The 19,343-nt window shown below is 46.7% G+C and overlaps 1 protein-coding gene across 1 annotated transcript in view; it reads left to right on the top strand.

Moving 5' to 3' along the window:
- Positions 1-19,343, top strand: part of DNAH3 (dynein axonemal heavy chain 3) — a 594,186-nt gene that overhangs the window by 149,930 nt on the left and 424,913 nt on the right. The window contains exons 16-18 of the mRNA XM_075319752.1: positions 3,072-3,225; positions 9,100-9,244; positions 15,329-15,540. Coding sequence (XP_075175867.1) covers positions 3,072-3,225; positions 9,100-9,244; positions 15,329-15,540 — 511 coding nt within the window. The remainder of the gene's footprint in view (positions 1-3,071; positions 3,226-9,099; positions 9,245-15,328; positions 15,541-19,343) is intronic.

Genomic DNA, 19,343 nt, shown 5'->3' with positions numbered 1-19,343 from the left:
TTATACGGCAATTTCTGTTGTTTCATTGGTAAAAACCTTCTGACCGGTTCCCTTTAAATTTAGTATAGAATATAACAAGAAAATAATTCAATAGAAATATATATCTCAATGTCTGGTAATGGAAGCGTGACATTGCCTGGCCATCTATGGATCGCGCTCCTCTGTAGAGCCTCTTTACAGGGGGATAATCAGAAATCACTCGTGCATTACTGATCTTTATTAACCAATAATGATATCTGTATGGCTAATTGATCATCACCTCAGCCTGTGAAGACCTATATTTCCATGAATTCCTAGATAGCTTTAACCTTGTACCAATACAAGTACCCAGAATGGGAGTAGGACAGAATACCACAAAATGTACTGTAATTATTATTATTATTATTATTTATTATTATAGCGCCTTTTATTCCATGACGCTTTACAAGTGAAAAAGGTGTACATAAAAACAAGTGCAACAATCATGAACAATACAAAAACAGACTGGTACAGAAGGAGAGAGAACCCTGCTCGCGAGGGCTCACAGTCTACAGGGGATGGGTGAGGATACAGTAGGTGAGGACAGAGCTGGTTGCGCACTGGTGTACTGGTCTGAGAGTTATTGCAGGTTGTAGGCTTGTCGGAAGAGGTGGGTCTTCAGGTTCCTTTTGAAGGTTTCCACAGTAGGGTAGAGTCTGAGGCTGGGGTTCAGCGTTCCAGAGTATGGGGGATGCGTGGGATAAATCTTGTATGTGATTGTGGGAAGAGGAGATAAGAGGGGAAAAGAGAAGGCGGTCTTGTGAAGATCTGAGGTTGCGTGCAGGTAGGTACCACCAGGTAGGTACTGGGAGACTAGGTCACAGATGTATGGCGGAGACAGGTTGTGGATGGCTTTCTATGTTATGGTTAGTGTTTTGAACTGGAGTCGTTGGGCGATGGGAAGCCAGTGGAGGGATATGCAGAGAGGAGAGGCCAGGGAATAGTGAGGGGAGACGTGGATTAATCAGGCCAGAAAGTTTAGGATAGATTGGAGGGGCGCAAGAGTGTTGGAAGGCAGGCCACAGAGCAGGGGGTTGCAGTAGTCTAGGTGGGAGATGATGAGGGCATGCACTAGTATTTTTGCTGTTTCTTGGTTATGGAATGCACTAATCCAGGAGATATTTTTGAGTTGTAGTCAGCAGGAGGTGAAGAGGGCTTGGATGTGCAACTTGAAGGAGAGAGCAGAGTCGAAGGTTACGCCAAGGCAATGAGCTTGCGAGACTGAGTAGAGTGAGCAGCCATCAACTTTGATGGATAGGCTTGTGAAGGGGTTGAGAGAGGAGGAGGAAAGATAATGAATTCAGTTTTGTCCATGTTAAGCTTTAGGAAGCCAACAGAGAAGAAAGATGAAATAGCAGACAGACATTGTGGGATTTTGGTTATTAGGGAGGAGATGCCGGGTCCAGAGAGGTAGATCTGCTTATCATCAGCATCGAGATGATACTGAAAGATGTGGGACTCTATGAGATAGATGGCCCAGAAGAACAAGAACAGAATCTTGGGGGACACAAACAGTTTGGGTGGCGAGATGAGGAAGTGGTGTGAGAGTGGGAGACACTGAATATACGGTCTGTTAGGTATGAAGAGATCCAAGAAAGGGCCAAGTCTGTAATACCCAGAGATGAAAGAATCTGTAATACATTAACTACAGCGCTCTGTGGTGATAGTGTACCTAGTTGCTTAAAGGGGTGGTCCGATACCTTCAATGCCCTTTATAAATATCTATCTTTAACCCTTAAAAGCTCTTGTAGTTCGCTTTATTAGACAATACCCTACTGTTCTCCCTATGCAGCTAATCTCTATATCTGTTTTTTACATTACTTCCAGTAACATTTTGTTTAAGGTGAGTCTCAAACACGAGGTCACAGGAGGATGGCCCTACAGTCACTTCCCCGCAGTGTTTATCACCCCACCTTAAAAGGAAGGTGCCATTAAAAAAAAATAATTTAAAGAACTGAAAAATGTAAAGCATTAATGGTTTAACGTTCAGTTTAAATATTATCATTTGTTTTTGATGGCGTAAAATATGAAAAATAATTTAAAGTTTGACTTGTTCCACTTTTAAACACTAGAGGGAGCAGTTGCTCAAATTTGGCTTGAAACCTAGTGTACAACTAGCTCACATTACAACTGCAATAAAAGTGGGCAGAATCTGCTCTCATGTGTCTAATGTCATTCCTCCCCCTTCTCTTCTGGCATTTGGAAAAGGATAAGGGAGAATTACATTTAGGATCACAGTGCAGAGCCATTTTGTTGGGGACTACAAAGTGATACTGAACTGTGGAAAGTGTCACAGAGTGGTGACAGGAGGAGCTGCTGGGACACTAGGGTGACAGGAGGAACTGATGAGACACCAGGGTAACAGGAGGAGCTGACGGGACAGCAGATTGACAGAAGGAGCGTCCAGGACATCAGGGTGTCAGGAGAAGCTGCTGGGACACCAGATTGACAGAAGGAGCTGACGGGACACCAGGGTGACAGGAGGAGCTGAGGGGACACCAGGGTGACAGGAGGAGCTGAGGGGACACCAGGGTGACAGGAGGAGCTGAGGGGACACCAGGGTGACAGGAGGAGCTGAGGGGACATCAGGAAGACAGGAGGAGCTGCTGGGACACCATATTGACAGAAGGAGCTGACGAAACACCAGGGTGACAGGAGAAGCTGCTCGGACACCAGATTGACAGAAGGAGCTGACGGCTCACCAGAGTGACAAGAGGAGCTGAGGGGACACCAGGGAGACCGGAGGAGCTGCCGGGACACCAGGGTAACAAGAGGAGCTGCCGGGACACCTTGGTGACAGGTAGAGCTGCGAGAGTGGATCTCCGAGGTGAGTACATGCGGCTGGGAGTGGTGATCGCAACCTTAACATCATTAGTTCAAAATCAGGCTCAGGCTGCAGATCTGCAACTCTATGTTGTTTCCTTGCCCGTTTGTTTTTATACCTAGTGTGTTGTTTTTTGTTATTGATTTTTTTTTTTTTTCTTTTTAAAGTCTCTTTGTATTTCATAATGAATCCATGAACTGATATGACACACTATACCTTTTTTCTTTAGACGCACAGATTTTGAGAAACTGCTGAATGGCTACAAGTCTGAAATCGAGACCTTTAAGAAGCGGGAGACAATGACCATGGACGAGATGAAGAATAATGTTGAAAAGCTAAACGAGCTGGACAAGAACCTGAGCGCAGCCCTTGTAGAATTTGAGGTCGGTCATCTCAGTTTTGAAGATGCGTCCATCATGTTGTGTATGAATGATATAAAGCAACGTTTGGGCAGTTTGATCCTTAGACTTTTTTTTTTTTTGTTTGTAGGCTGGTAATTTATTATTTTCTCCTTCACTATTTATAGCATATCAACGAGCAAGCAAACCTTTTAGTATCTCTTTAAGCTTAGTACTCTCTTTGAGGATAATGTTCTAGTGTTTAGTAGCGGGCATGCTTTCAGAAGATGAATGCAGATCCGCTATTAATGTATAGTGGGGCGACAGGAGTGTATATGTAAAAAGGTCAATGGAGATTTCACTCAATGCAACATGTTCCATCACCCAAGCAAACAAACAACATTAGGGTATGTGCGCACGTTGCTTTTTACCTGCTTTTTACCTGCTTTTTTTTCTGCGCTGTTTAATGCCAAAATGGATGTGTTCTTCTATTCAAGCAAAGTCTATGGGAATTTGGGTTTCTTGTTCACACTATGTTGTTCAAAATGCTGCCTTTTTGAGGCAGAACTTTGGTCAAAAACTCAGCTTTTCAAAGAAGCAACATGTCAATTGTTTTTGCCATTTGGGTTTTGCACTGCAAAGCTGAGTTTTTGACCAAAGTTCTGCCACAAAAAGGCAGCATTTTGAACAACATAGTGTGAACAAGAAACCCAAATTCCCATAGACTTTGCTTGAATAGAAGAACACATCCATTTTGGCATTAAACAGCGCAGAAGAAAAAGCAGCAAAAAAGCAGGTAAAAAGCAGGTAAAAAGCAACGTGCGCACATACCCTTAAGCAGATTGTGAGAATGCACTTGATATCCTGCCTGCTTGTGAGATAAGATACAAGTACTTAAAGGGAATCTGTCACGTTGAACATGCAGTCCTATCTGTAAGGAGCACGGTATAGAGAAGGAGAATCTGAGCAGAATGATACATAGGTTTATAGGAAAGGATTCAGTATACCTTGTATTTTATTCATTGAAATCCCTGATGTGTGTATTTATAAGAGTCCAGTGGGCGGTCCTGTCACTGAATAGCAGCACCCACTGGACTCATAGTCATACAAACAAAGAATAAAATAATAGTTTTTTTAAAAAAAACATTTCCCGCAAAATTTATATCAATCTGATCAGCTCCTCCTGCTCTACTACATCCAGCCTTCAGATCAGATTCCATCATCAACATGGCAGAGTCCCTTTAAGCTCCACATACTCTTTTGATGGATCATTTATTTGGTTGAAAGGTGTATAAATCATCTGAAGGAAGTAATAGTTTAATAATTGTTCAAATCCGTTTTGATGCGTAAAGAAATCCAACTCGGAGCGAAAAGAAAAAAAATCCATCAACGCACTTTGGGTTCTATCTTCCTTCTTTACCTTCATTGGCTCATCAAGTGTTCCTCTAGAGCAGACGTCCAAGCCGACAAAATAGTGAAGGCTGAAGCCAATCAGTGGTAATTGATTGTCTGCAGCAGTCTCAGACGCCAGACAGGAGACATGTTAATCTCCTTACCTCTCAGCACTCTCTGTTCTTCATTTGATTACTCATCTTGGTGGGATGTCATCATTGTAGCATGGCGCACATGTGGTGGTAGGCACGTGGCAGGCAGCGTGTAGTTGTGGCAGTCAGTGGAAGAACAGGGCTCAGCACACCTTGGCAGTTAACCCCTCACCTCCCCGTCACCAAACCACTCACAGGACGGACTCCGTTTTAGTTCTCTTGCGGCACACAAACAATAAGAAATAGAGTCCAGAAACAGTCTCAACGGTAAACCAGCAATCCAAGTTTATTTTCATCCGTTCCAGTCTCCGGTATTCCTTCGGTCCGTTCCTTATGGCATTGGCATTCCTCCCATAGGGGTTCTTCACATAGTTACACATACACTTTAGCAGCAATCCGTCTTCCTGGCACCCGGGTTCTTTACTACCACTAGGCCTCTCCTTCCACTACAACGCATCACACTGGCACGATACAGGGTAATAAAGTCTATTGAGCCTGTTCACCCCACCCACAGGAGATACCGAAGCGCAAGAAGGGCCACAACTGACAGGTCTCTCCATCCATGCCCAGGTCATCTAGTCATACCCTACAACTGAGGGTGCACTGACCTTTTAGCATGTGTGTGGGATTCTCAGAGCATTATCCACCAGGAAAAAAGATGCCAGACCCTTGACCGCAGGACTATACCCCTCTCCTGGGAGACGCAGTTCGTACAATCTGGATCCTGCGTATCCCGGTCGCAGGGTTGACCCATTGGGCCAGATTCATCTTTTGGGCTTTTCACATCTACACCATACTGAGGGACTCTCCTCCTTTCTACATCCTGTCCCTCGTATTTATACCTCTATCCTCCTACTACTACTACTCCCTGCCTATCCAGGTGCCAGGAGAACTGGTGTCCCAACCCTGCCACCTGGTAGTGAAATCACACATAACCAGACCAGAACAGACAGTGCATTTGACAGTGGTGTCCTCGGTATGAATTCAGAGGAGGCCCTGGCCCTCACCCCTCCTACACACACAGAAAGTCACACCACCCAAGCTAATCAAAAGAAGAGCCAGGAATGCCACGAGGAAGGAAGATCTCCCACCTGGTGGTCGCAGAGTACTAACCTGGCTAATACCAGATTCCTGTGGATCGATTCTAGGATCTCATGTGAACAGTATCAAAGCAGTGGACAACCCCTTAAAATTTTTTATAGCAAATCAGTGGATAATCTCTTTAAAGGAAATCTCCTAGTAGGATAAAGTCTCTTAAAGGGGTTGTCCACTACTTTTACATTGTTGGCCTGTCGTTAGGATAGGTCGTCATATTGATCAGCCGGGATCCGGCACCCAGCACCCCTGCTGACCAGCTGCTCTCAGTGCTGGCAGCAAGCGGCTGGAAATGCTCAGTTGATTTGATTGGGTAAGGAATGTGCAGTAACCAGCTGCGCCCACTATAAGAAGACGGTGTGGCTCCAGAATTGAACGTTTTGGGCTGCTTGCTGCCACTGCCAGCACTGAGGACAGCTGATTGGCGTGGCTGTGCGGGTGTCATAAGGATGATCTATCCTAAGGATACGCCATTAGTGTAAAAGTAGTGTACAACCTCATTAAAGGGAACCTGTCAATAGGTTTTACCCTTATAAGCTGAGGCCACTACTAGTAAGCTTCTATATACAGTATTCTGGAATGCTGTATATAAGAGCCCAGGCTGCTCTGTATAACGTAATAAAACACCTGTATAATACTCACCTAGGGGGGCGGTCTGGTCCGATGGGTATCTCTGCTCTCGGTCCGGCGCCTCCTCCATCTTGGATCGCCGCCCTCCTGCCCAGCCCCGTGTGCATGACGTGTCCTGCATCATTTACAGAGAGGCCTCCATTGTGCCCTTTTATCTGCCCTGCTGAGGGCAGAGCAAAGTACTGTAATGTTCAGGAGCGAGAAAAGGTCAAAGACCTCCTGCACATGTTCACTACAATTTTTTGCTCTGCTCTCAGTCGGGCAGATGAAAGTGCGCCTGCGCAGGACCGCAATAGAGGCCGCTGTGTGAATGACGTAGGACGCATTATGCACACGGGGTTGGACAGGAGGACGGCAATCGCAAAAAGAGAGCAGGCGCCGGACAAGGGCAGTGACACCCATCAGACCGGATCGCCCCTCCAAGTAAGTATTATAAAGGTGTTTTTTACATTATACAGAGTGGCCTGGGCTCTTACATACAGTATTCCTGAATGCTGTATATAAGAGCTCACTGGTGGTGGCCACAGCTCATAAGGGAAAAACCTGGTGACAGGTGCCCTTTAAACCATCTATATGGGCATGTAGGTCATAGAAAGTTTGATAAAATGATACCTCGATATCTGTGATCTGATGTGTTATTCCAGAGTAATCAGACATGGATCTCCCGGAGAATGTGCCTTCAAAACGTATTGATCCTACTTATAGATTCCCTTTAAGTAAAAGGGGATTGGTGAATAAAATTAATTGTGACGCCACTTGCGCTGTTGTGGCTAAGTGTAGGGAGCTGCCGCTGCAGAATGTCTCTACTGGGGCTGATGGTATTGGCAGCTAGTATGGTAGTCCCTCCGCAAGTAGGGTATTGCCCCAGCGGCTGTATGGTGCAGTGGGCATCAGAAGAAGGAGTCCAGACAGGTAATCAGTGCAACTGGTTTACTCACTTTGGATGTTAACTGGTTGCCCGAGGCTGTCTGGTTTCGTCTCCAGGTCCCCTTCGTCCCAGTACCAGTCTGGCTCTCTTGTACCTTCTTCTCCTGCACCTGTCTTTGGTAAGTGGGTCCCTGTGGTATAAAACACTGGAGGTCACCAGTTTGTGGTTTGTTCACCTCTGTCCACCTGACGGTAGCGTGAACCCTGTGGGGTTGAAGTCTCTGGTCCTCTCCCCGGCTCTCTCTTTGCTACTGAGTCTTCGGGTTCTTTAGGGTCAGCGAGGTCCTTGATGGTCCCCTTTGCTGTGCAGGTATTAACAGGTCGGCTTGAAGCTCTTTCCTTTCCTAGGGTCCCTGTACCCCGTCGGTGTGTAGTTCCGGGAGTACTCCACCTTACTCCATTGGCAACCACTTCTCCTGGGTACCAGGTCACCGGTAACCCAAGTCAGGGTGTCACTTCGCTTCCACCTTCACTCCTCGCCTATCAGACACTATCTTCTGACTACTTTCCAGAGTCTGCGTCTCCCACCTGGTCAACTAGTGGATTGGAGTGGCTCCACCTCTAGGTGGCCATCCATTGGTCCCACCCTAGCTGGGTACCATTGTATAGGGGATTGTTGGGGAAAACTGGGATTACCTGGGTTTTTGTTGGTACCGGCACTGGGGTTCTGGGTACCTAAGGGGGTAGGCCCTGCATCCTGGTGGGAATGCAGAACCTTGTAGCACCCTGAGGGTTTCAGGGGCTCTACACTGTACACCTTCTTAGATGAAATTATAGTATAATGCAGAGCTTTAGTGCAGCCCTCACAATGCTACTACATGCTTATTAGAGTCACCTACAAGACTCATTGCTAAGAGGTTATATGACCCCATAATGTGGGCTAGTGGGGCAGTTATGCAGGCTTTACACGAGATGAGCTATCGTGCGATGCATCGTCGTGGTCACGGTTTCCGTGACGCACATCCGGCATTGTTCACGATGTTATCTCGTGTGACACCTCCGAGCGATGCAGAATCGCTCAGAAATCGTGAGTCGTGTACTCGTCGCTAAGTTTTAAAAAATTGTTTATTTAACATGGCGCCGGTTGTTCATCGTACCCGGGGTAGCACACATTGCTCCGTCTGACACCCCGGGAACGATAAACACAGTTTACCTGCATCCCGCGGCACCCGCCGGCTATGCGGAAGGAAGGAGGTGGGCGGGATGTTACGTCCCGCTCATCTCCGCCCCTCTGCTTCTATTGGCCGGCCGCTGTGTGATGTCACTGTGACGCCGAACGTCCCACCCCCTTCAGGAAGAGGATGTTCGCCACCCACAGCGAGGTCGCTCATCAGGTAAGTACGTCTGACGGGGGTTTAACGACTTTGTGCGACACGGGCAGCGATTTACCCGTGACGCACAAACGACGGGGGCAGGTTTGATCGCTCGTGCAATCGCACAATAGATCTTACCGTGTAAAGCCCGCATTAGTTCTTCCTATATCTGACTATTGTGCAGATTACACTTCCATGGATACTGATCACCATTCATACAGATGAGATCCAGACGTCACTTGTGGAATGCTGTCGCAGGTAACCCTATACTTATACATGATATGTCTATTTGCTCCTATTCTCAACACATTGCCGGTCAGCGGCTATCGTAAACTTTATTCACAGTTTTTGGGTTAATTGCAGCCTTCTCAAGCCTGTCTCCCTAATAAAGCAGCAATGATATTTTCTAGGCTATCAATAAAGAAGAAGAGCTCCTGGAATGGGAGAAAAGTCAATTTCCTTTGTTACAAGAGACAATACTAAATAAGGTTCCGTTCGAACAACTCTGGGTAAACGCTTACAATTTCCAGTGTAAATCCGAGGAGTGGATGAACGGTGAGTCCATTCATTCTTCATTGCCGATCGCTCCCTGTTCCCCATTGTGTAACGTAGATCATGATACATTTATACAGGACTGAAATGACATTCTTAATCAATTCTCCGTAGATATTATTGAGCCCAGGACAATGTAAGATTTGCCATCTGACATCATGAGCCATTCATTTTATCCTCTCTCTGAGTGATACTTTCACTCCTCGCTTCATGACGTCCTTTAGAGATGGCACAAATACACATTACAATATATTTTTAAGCAAAACTCACCATAAAAACTGCACACATTAATAAATAGATCTTGTGAACCTGATGCAACTATTGTACTTACCTTGAAAAGTCATTTTAGACTAGCTGTATAATATTGATATTGAAATGAGATTAATTTGTTCCTAGATCTGATGAGACTGGTGTAGTACCTTGAAAATGTATTTGACTCCCTGTATAATCCTAACATTGAAATGAGAACTTTTTTCCCTGAACCTAATGGGACTGGTGTGCTTACCTTGAAAATTCACTTGACTCCCTGTATAATGCTGACATTGAAATTAGAATTTTTTTTTCCCCTGGACCTGATGGGACTGCTGTACTTACTTTGAAAATGAATTTAACTCCCTGTATAATCCTGATATTAAAATGACTGGCTTGCAAAGTCTTCTTAAGGAGAATAGTGTTCCCCCGTGGTCCCCACATAGCTTTCTCATGAGCCAGATCAGACACCCCCATACTTTGCACTGACGAGGGGCAAGCACCCCGAAACACTGTGTCTGCAAATTGGGATTCTGATCTGGCTTATATATCCTGAGTCATATTGCAAAGGATTGTTGAAAATCCACTTGTGACTTTTAGGATCGCTACTTCCAATAGGTGGCGCTGTGCTAGAGTTTGTCTCCTTTACTGGAGAGACAATTTGGATATTAAAATGAGAATTTGTTTCCCCCTGGACCTTATGGGACTAGTGTACTTACCATGAAAATTCATTTTAGACTAGCTGTAAATACTGATATTGAAATGAGATGTTTTGGGGATTTTCCCCTGGACCTGATGGGACTGGTGTACTTACCTTGAAAATTTGTTTCAGACTTCCTGTATAATCCTGATATTTAAATGAGAATTAGGTTTTTTTATGAGTCCAGCTAAAGAGAGAAGCAGCGTTGATGTGAATCAATTGCAGCAGTCAGGTCAGTAATCCCAGAGAAACTCCTATTTACCTACCGGCATCTATGGCTCTTCTTTTGATTAGCCAGCCTGGTGTGACATAATCATTATGGTGTCATGCATATGTGACAGATTAATAAAAAGAGGAGCCAGGATGCCTGTAAGGGGTGAGACTGTTCTTGAGGCTCATCTCCAGTGACCAGACATCACTGACCTGGTTGTTGGACTGGGCCCTGCGGTTTGCACTAACGCTAGTCATGTATGCTCAGTTTCTACCCTTCTGCCCTGTCTGAAAGCTGCAGCTTGTACTGAGCAGTGTGAGATCTCAGCAGGGAGGAGGGACACTGAGGAGCTGCTAATCATGGTAGGTGATCAGATTGTGATGCCAAGTGTGACAGTATCACCATACCAACTAAGTGTGACAGGTTCACCATACCCACTAAGTGTGACAGATTCAACTTGCAGCTCGTACTGAGCAGTGTGAGATCTCAGTAGGGAGGAGGGACACTGTGGAGCTGACAATCATGGTAGGTGATCAGAGTGTGAAACCAAGTGTGACATTATCACCATACCCACAAACTGTGACAGTATCACCATACCCACCAATTGTGAGAGTCTCATCATATAGTCATGTATGCTCAGTTTCTACCCTTCTGGCCTGACTGACACCTGCAGCTCAAACTGAGCAGCGTGAGATCTCAGCAGTGAAGAGGGACACTGAGGAGCTGTCAGCTTGTACTGAGCAGTGTGAGATCTCAGCAGGGAGGAGGGACACTGAGGAGCTGCCAAACCATGGTAGGTGATCAGAGTGTTACACCAAGTGTGACACTATCACCATACCTATTGAATGTGCAATCTCACCATACTGACAGTGTGTGACACTCTCACCATACCGACCAAGTGTGACACTCTCACCATACCGACCAAGTGTGGCAGTCTCACCATACCGACCAAGTGTGACTGTCTCACCATACCGACCAAGGTTGACTGTCTCACCATAACGACCAAGTGTGACACTCTCACCATACCGACCAAGTGTGACACTCTCACCATACTGACCAAGTGTGATTGTCTCACCATACTGACCAAGTGTGATTGTCTCACCATACCGACCAAGTGTGGCAGTCTCACCATACCGACCAAGTGTGACTGTCTCACCATACCGACCAAGTGTGGCAGTCTCACCATACCGACCAAGTGTGACTGTCTCACCATACCGACCAAGTGTGACTGTCTCACCATACCGACCAAGTGTGGCAGTCTCACCATACCGACCAAGTGTGACTGTCTCACCATACCGACCAAGTGTGGCAGTCTCACCATACCGACCAAGTGTGACAGTCTCACCATACCGACCGAGTGTGACAGTCTCACCATACCGACCAAGTGTGACAGTCTCACCATACTGACCAAGTGTGACACTGTCACCATACCGACCAAGTGTGACAGTCTCACCATACTGACCAAGTGTGACAGTCTCACCATACTGACCAAGTGTGACAGTCTCACCATACTGACCAAGTGTGACAGTCTCACCATACCGACCAAGTGTGACACTCTCACCATACCAACCAAGTGTGACAGTCTCACCATACCGACCAAGTGTGACACTCTCACCATACCAACCAAGTGTGACACTGTCACCATACTGACCAAGTGTGTCACTCTCACCATACTGACCAAGTGTGTCACTCTCACCATACTGACCAAGTGTGTCACTCTCACCATACTGACCAAGTGTGACACTCTCACCATACTGACCAAGTGTGACACTGTCACCATACCGACCAAGTGTGACACACTCACTTTTTACTAATTAAAGGGACAGTTCTCATCAAGATCCATGTGTCTTTTACCAGCGCTTTCATTGATCTGTTAGTTAAAAACTACATAATAAATAGTACCAAATTCCCATTCCATTTAAACCCAAGAAATCATTTAAAAATAAATGACATTTTCAGACTGTTTTGCTTTCTACTATCTATAAAATCCTCGGATTTGTGCATAAGACATGGATAATCTTTACGACTGTTTGTTTATTTGCTTTTAATGAAACATTTGCGTTATAATTACTTAACAGAATTAATTTATTGAATAGAAGTTACACACAGATCATTTTTATAGTCGGCCTGTTCTTAGATGCAAATGCATATACTAATTCAGTCTGGCAGCTCCGATTAAAATGCGCCAGCCCAAAAGATTAGTTATAGCACCTCGCTTCCTGCAATCCTCACGTCTGTATTGGAAGGGAACAGTATTGAATAATACATGTATGGATCTGTGTTAGCACAATGTGAAATATACAATCACAATCATGTCCAATGTACCTGCATTGTCCAAGACGAACTATTATTAGGATTACCCCATTTTTCAAGCATTGATTTATTGATTTTTATTTTACTAGCTAGATGTCAATCCTTTTGTTAATTTAGTATGTGCCACCCCAGCCAAGAATTAGCGATCTTGTACTACATGGTTGTATTGAGTCCTCCAGAGCGAGGGCCATTCTTTCTGGTTTTAGCAATCTAATTATATACATTTTTTTAATATGTTGTATATATATATATATTTTATATATATATATATATATATATATATATATATAACTGCCTTATTCTGTCTGTCTGTCTGCCTTGCTCCAAAATTGAGTCACGTGACATTGTCACCGTAAGTGTCATAAAAGTGACAACTGTCGGATTGGCCGTTGGGCTTGGCCCCCCACGGATTGGCCGCTCGCCTCGGCCTGGCCCCGCCCCCCACATGGATTAGCCTCTCTGGGCTCGGACTGGCTCCGTCCCCCCACGGATTGGCCGCTCGCCTCGGCCTGGCCCCGCCCCCCACATGGATTAGCCGCTCGCCCCGGACCTCCGCACGCATTGCCTGCTCCAGCGTACACCGGCTCCCGGTACACATGTGCAGGGAGCCGGCATACGCTGACGCCTTCGTCCGCTCAGCCCCGCTCCAGCGTACACCGGCTCTCGGTGCACATGTGCAGGGAGCCGGCATACGCTGCGGTCAATAATGAAGTGTCATGCAGCGGTGAAAGAGTTAAAGACACTGCAAGACACTTCATTATAGGCAGCGGGCACCCCCAGAAGAGAGAAGACAGAAGAAAGAAGACCCCGCAGTCATACTCACCAGACGCCGACCGGGAGCAAGTGAGCGCATCAAGGTCCTGCAGCGGCGGAACACACACACACATAAGAACAGACACACACACATCAGATCACACTCACACACAACAACATCCAGTGATATCGCTTACTTCTCGGCGGCGATACTGTGCGTGCAGTGACCTTCCAGGACATCCCGGAGGATCACATGGCCGGAAGCATGTGGTATCTCCGGATTTTGTGAGTGTGTGAGCGCGTATGTGCGATATCGTCAGTGTGTGTGTGCGTGTATGCGATCGGGTGTGTGCGTGTGTTCTGATGTGTGAGTGTATGCGATCGGATCTGTGAGTGTCGGCAGAGGAGCACGGCGTGCAGCAAAGCTGCTGGGACCGCCCACCGGAGGGCACAGGGAGAAGTGGGGTGTGAGTGTATGCGATCAGATGTGTATACTGTATATGCGTGTATACTGTCTGATGTGTGACTGTGGAGCACAATGGGGAGTGCGCAGCATGGGGGATGGAGCACGATGGGGGGTGCGCAGCATGGGGGATGGAGCATGATGGGGGTGCGCAGCATGGGGGATGGAGCACGATGGGGGGTGCGCAGCATGGGAGATGGAGCACGATGGGGAGTGCGCAGCATGGGGGATGGAGCACGATGGGGAGTGCGCAGCATGGGGGATGGAGCACGATGGGAGTGCGCAGCATGGGGGATGGAGCATGATGGGGGGTGCGCAGCATGGGGGATGGAGCACGATGGGGGTGCGCAGCATGGGGGATGGAGCATGATGGGGGGTGCGCAGCATGGGGGATGGAGCACGATGGGGGGTGCGCAGCATGGGGGATGGAGCACGATGGGGGTGCACACCTCCCACCAAAACACACACACAGTGCCACACGCGCACCGCACAACATACCACACACACACTGGGAACCACAAACACCACCCTACACAGACAACGCCACACATACACAACACCCAACACACAAACACCGCGGCATACACAAATATACGCACATACCGCGCAACACACACACACTGCACAAAACATACCTCCCCCAAAACACACACACGCACTCCACACCCACACAAACCGCGCAACACACACAGCATCACACACACAGAACGCTGTAGACACACAGCGCTCCACAAACAACGCAACACACGCAACACACATACAACACCGCTCTCACACACCCCCACACCCAGACAACACCCAGAACATTTTTCAGTGCCCTACACAAACACTGGCAACTACACACAACAACATCGATATATATATAACAAAAAACATACATTAACTACACAATAAATTCTAGAATACCCGATGTGTTAGAATCGGGCCATCTTCTAGTATCAATATAAAAGTAGTGGAAAATTCCTTTATGTCCCGTCTATACCTATGTCACTGTAACAACATCTTTAGACTTCCTTCACACTTCAAACTCAGACTTCAAAAAAAATGCCAGCAATCCAAAAAAATACACCCATGAAGTTACTCTTGTATTGTTATTAGCACCTGCACAACTTTTCCTTTGTGTGATAAAGCGCATATGCAACTAATATTGGAATTGGCGCTCAGCAAATCTCCGAAACTGAACCGAGCGGGCGGCTGAGCCTTCAGCACATGCTGATTTCAGCTAAAATAGCGTTTCAGATCAGAAGGAATGAATGAGTTCTTTAGGAATCTGGCATTTACAGGAAAAAAAAACATCAGAAAAAATAGGTCATGAGGAAGAGAAGTACTAAAATGAGAAAAATGGTGTCCTGATGACTTACTAAAACTTTTTTCCCTTGACTTTCTTCCGTGATTCAGGGGCCTTCCAAGATTTAAATGCAGAAGAGATCACGGAGGAGGTGGGGAACATGTGGAGAACGTTGTACAAGCTAGCAAAGAGTTTTACAGACCTGCCCGGACCTAAGCGAGTGGCTGAGAATGTCAAGTTTAAAATTGAGAAGTTCAAAGTGCATCTACCCATCGTTTCCGTCATCTGTAACCGTGGGATGAAGCCGCGTCATTGGAAACAGGTGTCGTATTGAGCCATCACTTCATATGTAGATTAAAGGGAATCGGTAACCAGATTTGGCGGATATGTGGCGCCCTGGACTAGCCAGGTCATCACAGGTAACATACATACACCCCCACCCCGATTAGACAGTAACATTAGCCAAACACAAAATCCTTGTTGCCTCCCTCCAGGGTCTGATGTCCGCACCAGGTGGGGCGGAGCCAAGCGGTTGGCCCCACCCACCGAGGAGTTCACAGGCCTGGAGGCGGGAAAAACAGACACAACAGTGGAGGAGGTTGAAGTGAGAGGAGTAAAGTGGAGAGTGTCTGGGTTTGTGGCCCAGGCACTGACAACAAGATTGGCAGACGGTGGTGGCCGTCTGCAGGAGTGGTGAATCAACGCGGAACCGTAGGACCGGGGTCGGGCGTCGGCCCGCCGGTACCGACCGGGGAGCGAAGTGAAGCCAGCACACCCAGGCAGGGCCATCGGACCCCGACTAGGCTTGGAGTCGCCGTCAACAGTCAAATCCGAGTGTGACAGGAACCCCAGGGGTTTCCTAACAGCTAAAGACCCATTAGAAGGCAACCGTCCATACCGTGAGGGTATACAGCTACCGCCTAAGGCTAGAGACCCAAGGACCAGCGCCTGCGGGAAAACGGGCTCCTTTGGCATCCATACACCGGGGAGCGGACTACCGTTGGGGATCCGTCGTAGTCAAACAGTACACAAAGGTGCAGGGAAAGACAGCCGCCATCACCTGTCCGGGGAGAGACACTGCAGCCGGCTGCGGGACCCGTCCATCCAGCCGTTTGGTTTACCGAGGACTTTGTGCATCTCTTACTGAGTGAGTACACCCGTGCCATCCGCACCGCACCGCGCTGTCACTGCAACCCTGCACCTCACCAACCCTGCCTCCCGTCACACCACCGGGCCCCGGGACCATCGACCCCCTACCCACGGAGGGGGAAAACATTTCAGCTTCTCCCTACCATCGCTTCCGAGATTCCCGTCACCAGCAGCGGTGGTGCCCATCTTCACCACAACCCGTGGGTGGCGTCACGGACTAAATCCCCCAAAACCAACCACCCTTTTCACTCATGGGCGAGGAGCGCCGCTCGAGTCCCCGGATCCGGTCCACCGCTCGAGTCACCGAGCACCAGCCGCAGCAGCCCCGGACCCGAGCGTTAGCGAGCGTGGCGGCGTCCTCCCTGCCCACGACAAATATAACCTGTGACCACCACCAGTGAGCTCCTATATACAGCATTCCAGAATACTGTATATAAGAGCCCAGGCTGCACTGCAAACTGTAAAAATCCCTTTTCTAATACATACCTACTTACTATCGGTCCGGTCCGATGGGTGTCGCTGCTCTCCAGTCCGGCGCCTCCTATCTCCGGTCCGGCGCCTCCTCTCTGCTGCGACTGCCGTCCTCCTTCTACCCAGCTGACTATGGATGACAAGTCCTACATTATCCACACAAGCCAGCATTTCAGTCCTGCGGAGGCGCAATTCTATCTGCCCTGCTCACGCCAGATCAAAGTAGTGTAATGTGCAGGCACGAGGAAAGGTGAAAGACCGCCTGCAAATGCGCACTACAATACTTTGATCTGCCCTGAGCAGGGCAGATGAAAGCATGCCTATGCAGGACCGCAATGCTGGCTTGTGTGGATGATGTAGAACACATCATCAATATTGGGTTGGGTCGAAGGAGGACGGCGATCGCCGCAAAGAGAAGGCACCGGCCTGGAGAGCAGCAACACCCATTGGACCGCCCCATAGGTGAGTATTATAAAAGTGATTTTTACATTCTACAGCGCGGCCTGGGCATTTATATACATTATTCTGGTGGTGGTGGCCGCAGGTTATAGTTGCCAAATCTGGTGTCAGGTTCCCTTTAATGTTCTCATCAATAATGGTGATGAGACTGGATTTTCCTAGTGTAGCACTCTATGGAGGCACCATTTGGCTGCATATGTCTTCATACAGCCCAGATTTTATATAATTTGGCAATAGTTTTGACACATTACAGCTCAGTAATCCAGAATCTTGTAAAACCAATGGCATAAATTGTGCAGAGGTCGGGAAAACGAGACAAAATCATATTCTACATTTGTATTGTTAGTTTGGGCTTTATGCTGGGTTCAGACAAGCATATAAAAAATGTTCTTTTTTTGCACAGAAAAAAAAAAATTCATCCAGCCATTGTGCTGTTTGTCTATTTTTGCACATTCGTATGTCATCTGTATGTCCATTGTAATGCAAGTTATTACTTACGGGTAAATGTAATGAAAGACACTACTTATGAAGAGCATTCAGGAAAGCCAGGGTCTGGTAACAGGTGGGCAGGTTTGAATACAGGGAGAAAACAGAGGCATAATCAGGTCACAATTTGAGGGTCAAAATTCCAGGAAGGCACGTAGTAAATACAGGGAGTAAACTGAGACGTGGTCAGGTAACGGTCCGAGGTAAAAACCATTAGGTCACGACAGGAACAGGGATCAGGCAGAGAGGAGTCAAACAACAGTCTGTGGTCAGAAAACAAAGATCAGAATTCTAGCAGAAAGACAGGCCAACAGCACAACAACTGAACCAGAATGTACAACTGGCAAGGTTCAGAGATAGCATGCTCACTAAAGAAGCAGAGCAATTACCAGGATGATGAAAACACCTGAGCAATCAATCAACCTGCCAGCTCAGTAGCCCAATAAAACACAGCAGAGCATCTCCTAGTGCAAAATGCTCTGCACAGAGGAATCAGGATACGGCCAGCTAAGTAGTTCAGAAGAACACAGCAGTGCATTGTCCAAGATGCTCTGCACAGAGGAATCTTGACATCCATATTTTTCCTTGGGACACAAGCAAAAATAGGGGTGGGGGGATGCAAAGATTAGGAACTCTAAATAAGAGAATATGTATACCCTGTATGAATGCAAAAAAAAATTGATTTGGTGAATAAACATAGAACAATATAGCTATGTGCGCACAGTGCATTTTTCGCTGCGTTTTTGCGCGTTTTTCGGGTGCGTTTTTGGCCTCAAAACTGCATGACTGCTTCCCCAGCAAAGTCTATGAGTTTTAATTTTTGCTGTTCGCACACAACTGTTTTTTTAAGCTGCGTTTTTGAGCTTAAAAAAAAAATGGACATGTCAATTCTTTCCTGCGTTTTTCTGTGTTGTCCCCCCATACAATGCATTGTAAAACCGCAGAAAAACGCAGAGATCAAAAACGCAGCAAAACACAGCCAAAAACGCACCAAATCGCGGTAAAAACGCATGCGTTTTTTGCCGCGTTTTTTTTGCCGCGGGTGCGTTTTTGTACGTTTTTAGCAGCCAAAAACGTACAAAAACGCAGCGTCAAAAAAACGCAGTGTGTGAACTTAGCCTAAGAGTAATCATTCCACAACCTCCCCAGATAATACATGCTGCTTTAACAGATATCAGTCAAGGCCAAACAATGAATGACAAAAGGGTCACAGAAAAAGAATATGCAAAGAAAAAATATACATATGGATAAATGGCATACAATGCAAACAATAAACACCCAAAAATAAAAAGGAAAAAATAAAAATTAAATTTGATACTGGCACCAAAGAAGTTGTGTGACCAAAGTTAAAAGGCCCTAACATGAGAGTAAGCCAGGAGGAGTGGGAAGTAGCAGGCCCCATGCGTTTCGCCAGCATATGTGGCTTCATCAGGGAAAAATTTTCATTTCTATTTGTCATCTGTATATCTGTTTTTGGCAGCCATATGACAATCATTTTTTATATCCAGAATTTAAAAAAAACAACAAAAAACAACAAACTTTAACAAAGACCTAAAACAG

Source organism: Anomaloglossus baeobatrachus, chromosome 7, assembly GCF_048569485.1.
Source record: "Anomaloglossus baeobatrachus isolate aAnoBae1 chromosome 7, aAnoBae1.hap1, whole genome shotgun sequence".
Lineage (NCBI taxonomy): Eukaryota > Metazoa > Chordata > Amphibia > Anura > Aromobatidae > Anomaloglossus > Anomaloglossus baeobatrachus.
The sequence above is the reverse complement of the archived record's forward strand: the minus strand, read 5'-3'. Positions and strand labels throughout refer to the sequence as shown.